Source organism: Bison bison, unplaced genomic scaffold (genome assembly GCF_000754665.1).
Source record: "Bison bison bison isolate TAMUID 2011002044 unplaced genomic scaffold, Bison_UMD1.0 scf7180017864072, whole genome shotgun sequence".
In the NCBI taxonomy this organism is placed as follows: Eukaryota; Metazoa; Chordata; class Mammalia; order Artiodactyla; family Bovidae; genus Bison; species Bison bison.
The window spans coordinates 6,754,345-6,760,993 of record NW_011494644.1 but is presented as its reverse complement, the minus strand read 5'-3'; the positions used below and the strand labels follow the sequence as shown (position 1 = coordinate 6,760,993).

Here is a 6,649-nt window from a genome sequence, read left to right as displayed (position 1 = left end):
GTTATCTCCTCTAATGAACAGAAACTATTTGTACCTCCACTGAATAAAAAGATAAATGTTCATCTTCCCAAGTTTTCTACAAGTAAACATTTAACTATATAGCTAGGCCCGAATCTATAATAAAAGCTAGGTCAAACAAAGGTACACTTCCAGGGAATTAGATGACCACTTAAGTAAGCTTGTCAGACACTACCCTGTGATATTAAACATTAAAAGGGCATACCCATCTTTTTGCCTGATTTCTTGTTGTTGTTGCTTTTCTCCATATGTGCTGGTAACTCATACTAATCATCCACGCTACTAGCCCACATTGATCACCCAGCCTTGGATTGCAGGTCACTTGCCTTTATTCCAATCCAGAGATAACATCTCAAATGATGAAGCAAAAAGTATATCTGAGCTATCTACTTTCTCAGATGGGTAGAATGCTACAGTCAGAAGGTAGAAGCCTGGATTTGAGGTAGAAAAAAGAGAATTCTTTCCATCGAGAATGGCATAGCTAAGAGTAAGATCCAAAAATATTTAACCACCAGTAGGAATTAGAATTGATGCTTCTGTAGGCCTGGAACACGATCCTGATGGCCCTGCTGGGCCAGGTTTTTACTTTTTACTTGTTGGATCTAATGGATGTTTGAGAGGTTCGAGGAAGGGCTAGTGGTGGAGCTTTGGTGAGGACTGGTTTTATTGGGGATACTTTCACATGTTGGAGTATACCATTCAAATTGTCAAAAACATAATTCTCTTAAAATACACAGAGAGCTCATGTCAAATTATATTGAATTCATCAGTAAGGGGAACCAACAGATACTATTTATCAACAGATAAGGAAGTATTTCCATGTTTTAACATCTAGTATGGCTATATAAACATCTTCTGGCTGAATGTCAGTCATGCTCACACCTCAGCCTCTGCCACTTCCCCAAATCCTAACCTGCCCCCAAACACAGTCATGGTCAGTCTCTCCCATCCTGCCTTAAGCCTCCATCCCATTTCTCTCTTTTGTCTGCCTCTTGGATTTTAAGATCAAGGAAGAAAAGTGGAGAGAAAGGAACAAGGAAGGTCAGGAGTGGGAAAGAGAGTTCAGACGCATTCTGCACCCACATTTAAGGGGAGGTGCAGCATTAATCTAGGGCAGAGGAGCAGAAGGGTCTACTTGGTACTGTTTCTAAGCTCTGGGGATATAGTAGTGCCCCCCCGTAGACAAGAATCTCCATCCTTATGGAGTTTATATTCTACTGGGGAGCAGACAGGAGATGTGAAAATTGTAAATTAATATAGGTTAAAGCACCTAGAATGGGCTTGGTACATAGGAAGTACTCATGTCCTTCTCCCATCCCTGTCCTCAACCACATCTTTGAAGCTTCCCCGAAGGCTTCTGAACACATAAATAAAGCTGGAACCCCATCTGGCTGAAAAAGTCAACCATCTGGAGATTTGGAAATATGGGAGAACTTCTAATGACCAGCTAATTTTTTTTCCAGTTTTTCAGCCAGATGTTTGATATCATCCAGGCCCATCTGTAGCAGAAACATCAGTTTCTTGAACTTCTTTTTCATAATTTTAAGTTCCCTATTCTAAAATCCGAAGTGTTTTTTTGTTTTTCTTAGTAGCAACTTTTTAATGAGTTGAAAAAGTGATAATTCGCTTAATGAAGGACAACTTCATTACAGAAAATATCAGAAATTAGGATTTAAAGGGCCTTTTAGATCATTTTCAGGGCTCGAAAGGCAACCCACAGGGCAAATTCAGGCATAAAGTGAGCTTGGTTTGGCTGGAACTGTGTGTTTAAAAAGTTAAGCCAGTTGCCCACATTTTAAAAGTCAGACGATTCAACATCTGGTTTTTTAAAATTTGGAGCATTGGGCCAAGTTTGGGATCCATTTTCCCAGAGTGAAAATCAACTCAAGCCACATAGCAATTGTTCCCAGTTTGCTGCAGTCCCCACCACTCTCTGTTGCCACCACACTGAAGCCAAGTTTCAGTTACTGGATATCTTCTCATGGGCTTCCCAGGTGGCACTAGTGGTAAAGAACCCGACTCCCAGTGCAGGAGACATAAGAGACACGGGTTCGATTCCTGGGTTGGGAAGATCCCCTGGAGAAGGAAATGGCAACCCGCTCCAGTATTCTTGCCTGGAGAATCCCATGGACAGCTCATTTGCAGTGTTACTCCTCTTCTCACAACAATAGAACTGAGCTAAGAGGACTGCGAAATACTTGCTTCACACTTTACATCACTTGCCTAGTCCACAGGGATGTTTGGATTTGTTTCTTCCTAATCTTACCTGATGGAGAAGGAAATGGCAACCCACTCCAGTACTCTTGCCTGGCAAGTCCCATGGACAGAGGAGCCTGGTAGGCTACAGTCCATGGGGTCGCAAAGAGTCGGACACGACAGAGCTACTTTACTTACTTACTAATCTTACCTGAAGCTCTCTCTTTAGAACTGGGTGAACTAAGTTCCAAAGGAGGAAATAACATATACAATTTACATATACAACTGCTGCGTGTACTAACATACACAACTGCTAGAGATAGGAATGTGATTAGCACCTGGTAGCATCCTTCCTACTAGGCCAGTGGTCTTTCTGTTATCTAAACACATCCCTTTGATTATATCTACAACTTCAAGAGGTTTCTTAATGAGAGAATCACATATTGAACATGTTCTCATTCAAATTCACATGCCGCCATTGAGAGCACACAGCAGGTCGGGGCACCGCCTTGTGAATGCCTAGCGTGCTTTCCAGCTAATGAGTCAGGCATTTGTTCTGGCTTCTCAGTGTGGGTGTCTCTACATAGGTCGATTGGTTTTTCATTCAAACAGTGTCCTTTACTGCCTCTGAGTTTTTGCCTGTCTGGTGGCTCCTACACCCCTGCAGATGCTGCACAAGCATGGTGGGATCTGGGGCTTCTGAATGGAAAAACCCATGTGTTTGGGTTCTCTCACAGGCTTATATTTGTACCAGTAGCAACTTATCCTCTGGAGCATGAATTAATGTTCTCTAGCAAGGGCTAGGTGGAGCAACATGGCTTAGGTGCAGTAGTGTCTGCTGAGTTTAGGTATGAGACCTTGGGCAAGTTCTATAACTTCTCCAGGCCTCAGTTTTCTCATCTGTAAAATGAGGCTAATACTTATACCCACCACCCTGACAGCCTTTGAAGATGAAAGAGTTAATTTTTCAAAGTTCTTAGCACAATCCTAGCACATAATAAGTGCTAAATATGTATGATGTTCTGCTGAGTTACAGAAAAGAAAACTGGAAACATCTCTTCTCTCACTTGAGAGATGTGATCCTTCCTAACACACATGGTTATTCCCAGACCCATTGTAAATACTCAATGTGGTTTGGCATTAACATATATTGCTTGGAAGACTTTCAGAAAATTAAGATTCCAAGTGACCTACCGCAGACCCATGGAGGCCAAGAACCTAGTTGTGGGGCCTTATTATCTACTTTTTAAAGCTCTCTATGTGATTCTGATGACGAGTTAAATCTGGAAACAATTAATGTAGTTTTCTTATACTTGAATATTTTTGGTAGTAGACAACTCATAACCTCTGAAAGCTTCTTATGACATATTGGAGAGTTACTTATACTGAGGTAAAACTTGTTTTCCTCTAGCTCCTAATTCTATCCTCTTGAGACCACATAGAACATTTTGAGCCTCTTTTCCATATGACAGCCCTTCAGATATTTGCAGACAGCTGTCATGTCCCTCTGGAGCATTCTCTCCTTCTTGTACGAAATAGGCACATTCTCTCATGACTCTTAAAAAAGTATGGATGCCCTCTCCCACCCAGTTATCCTTTGACACTTAAAGGGCCAGTAAAATGAAGATGCTGAGGCTTTGGAAGACAAGAGATTATGGAGCAGGAGATGGCTGTACACTTTCATTCCAGCAGAAGATGGATGCTGCCTCCTGCATGTGTCTTCCCGTGCATAAAGCAGATGCTCCTGCAAATTCCTTGAACACTTGATATGTTCATTGCACGAAGGAAAATCTTAGCTTCAGATTTCATCTAGGCCTATTTTGGTGTTGATTATATGGGTGAACACATAGCTAAAATTTCATTGTGATTCATTAAAGTTTGTGCAGCTCACTGTATTAATACTTCAAAAATGTAAAAAATAAAATACCTGGGTCACATTGCAAGGAGACTGCAAGAAAATTTTCCTAGAAGAATTCACCTGACCAAGAACATATCTTAGGATAATCCAATTTCTTCTTGATTCAAATCCTCACTTCTCCCACTAAGCCCACAGAATGCCTGGGTGGGATTCCAATTCCTTATACAAACTGTGGGTGTAGGACATGATGTTGGAGAAAAGTGAAACCATCAGTTGAGAAATTCTGAACAAGGATTCAGGAATTTTAGGACCTAATGAGGGAGGCCAAAACTGGGGTTTAATTATGTATTCCCAGATTTACATCAAAGAGGCAGAAAATTTGGAAATAAATGAAACATGGTCTACCTATATGCCATTTTTGGCTTGGAAGCCACTTCAGGTTTTTTTTATGTCATCCTTAGAATCACATAGACACCAAAACATCCACCAAATTGCAGCTTTATAAAGATGGCTCAATTCTTTATTGTTAACATCGGAAAGAGAATTATGGCATTTCCCTAAGGTAAATGACTTCACCATATCTGACTACAAATAATCACAGATATCAGATTTTTGTCAAAGTTTAGGAAAGAATTTCTGTCAGTACATTGGCTATAATAGGACCCTTGGATAGTGCTAATTCATGAATACCTATCCCAAATTAATCATCTACCAGATTAATATGCTCAGGGTTGGATAGGTAAATGTCTTAGCCAAGGTCACATAGATAGTTTGCGGCATTACCAAGGTCTTCAGCTAGCAAGTGCAGTAATCCTGTTGCATTTAAAGTCATCCTTTCCTACCTGGGCTTCCCACCAGTTGCAAATTTGCAGTGGAAACAGAATCAACTCTAGTAGTGCTACAGTCAGGAGAGCAGTTGTTCAGAGTGTCAGATCATGGGACGAAGGCCAGGGAATGATGCAATATTACACTAGCAAGTGATGTCATAGCACGATTTCCTAAGCAATTTACGTAAATGCAACTTCTCAAGAAGCCCTGACAAATGCCAGCCAGTGGGAATGCAGGCATGGAGAACCAATGGCAGGCAGGGAAGGAAAGCACACAGGAAACACAGATTTCCTTGTTCATCACTATGACAAGCTTCACAGATTCCTCAGAAGCCTGAAAAAACTCCCTTCTGCCCCTCTAATCCAGTTCCTTCCCCTCAGGCACACAGTCTCTAAAGAGCTTTGATTTCCTTCTCTATTTTTTAATTTACTCCTACTGACATCCAGGCATTGCCCAATGATGCTGAGAGTGACTTCTGGTGTTCTGAAGGCAAGTTTATAGCGAGACAGGCTTGGCATTCTAAAATTAGTTTGTCCTCTTCATTGTAATTTAGAATGAATCTTCAATTTTTTGAATGAGAAGTGGTATGCTGTGATTCTTGAGAATCAGTCTTATGCAAATGTCATAGAAATATATGTTGGCTTTGCAAATGCTTTAGGAAAGAAGACAGGTGGACACTAAATACCTAGACTTCAGTTTTGTTTTGATCCCAAATGGAGAAATATGTATTAATGTTTTCATAAAATATGTGTGTGTGTGCATGTAGAGGTTCATATAGGTTAGTCTGGAACTGATTGGCAATGGAAGTTCATGAAAATATCTAGTTAGACCAAACTCAGAAGTTAAACTGATAAGACTATGGTGTGAAATCAGGAAATAGCTGAGAGTATGCCAGGCTAGGTCATAATCAATCTCTCTCTCCCCCTGCCGCTTTCCCTTCCTTCCCTTCCTCTCTTGTCACCTCTTCCCCACTGAAATGCAATTTAAGCAGAGCCAGAGACCCCATCTAAAGCCAGAGATCAAAGCAAAGTAGTTCACAATATGCCTGGGGATCTTAGATTTGAAGACTTTTCTCAACTGCAGAAGCTTCCCGGAGAGCCACAAAATCTCATCTCATGAAGCTCATACCAAAAACGACCAACAAGACCCAACCCTTTCATCCCACACTGCATTAGTCTTTCTTGGAACAGTCTGGACATCTGCAAATTCTTGGCAATAATTCGAACTATCCTCTTTCCCCAACACTGCCTCTGTCTCCCCAACCACACACTGGAATAGCAAAAAATCAGAAACTGGATTGTTTGGGGCCATTGAGAGGAATTAGTAAATACCTTCTAGGCAGCAGGTCCTCCACAGCCCGGAATGGGTCATTACTTCTTCATTCTTCCTGCTGGTTTCATTATCACTTGTAGATTTAGTCCTGCACACACCTCTGGAATATAACCAGTAGTCCGTGCCCACTGCAATGGTCATTAAACTAAAAGCTGCGAAGGCTCCCACAGTAGTGATCAACATCTGGACTCCTCTGTCACACATCCTCATAATTCTTCATGGTACTCTGGACGGCTGGGCGTTGGAGAGGGAGATTCAATGCCAGAGGGGAAAAATCACTCTGCAGCTGGGTAACCTAGGACAGGCTATTCCAAAAATTCGGGTCTCCTTTTGTCGGCATCCACAGGGACTTTGGGAAAGCTGGGTTTTCCTGTCTGGAGCTCTCTCCAGTTCCCTCGGTCGCCTATGGCCCTCGGA

The 6,649-nt window shown here is 41.6% G+C and overlaps 1 protein-coding gene across 1 annotated transcript in view; it reads right to left on the bottom strand.

The window, feature by feature from the left end:
• The window catches only part of CACNG3 (calcium channel, voltage-dependent, gamma subunit 3), a 100,345-nt gene extending 93,903 nt beyond the window's left edge, over nt 1–6,442 (bottom strand). Inside the window, exon 1 of the mRNA XM_010837212.1 lies at nt 6,232–6,442. Coding sequence (XP_010835514.1) covers nt 6,232–6,442 — 211 coding nt within the window. The remainder of the gene's footprint in view (nt 1–6,231) is intronic.
• Nucleotides 6,443–6,649: the final 207 nt, after the last annotated feature.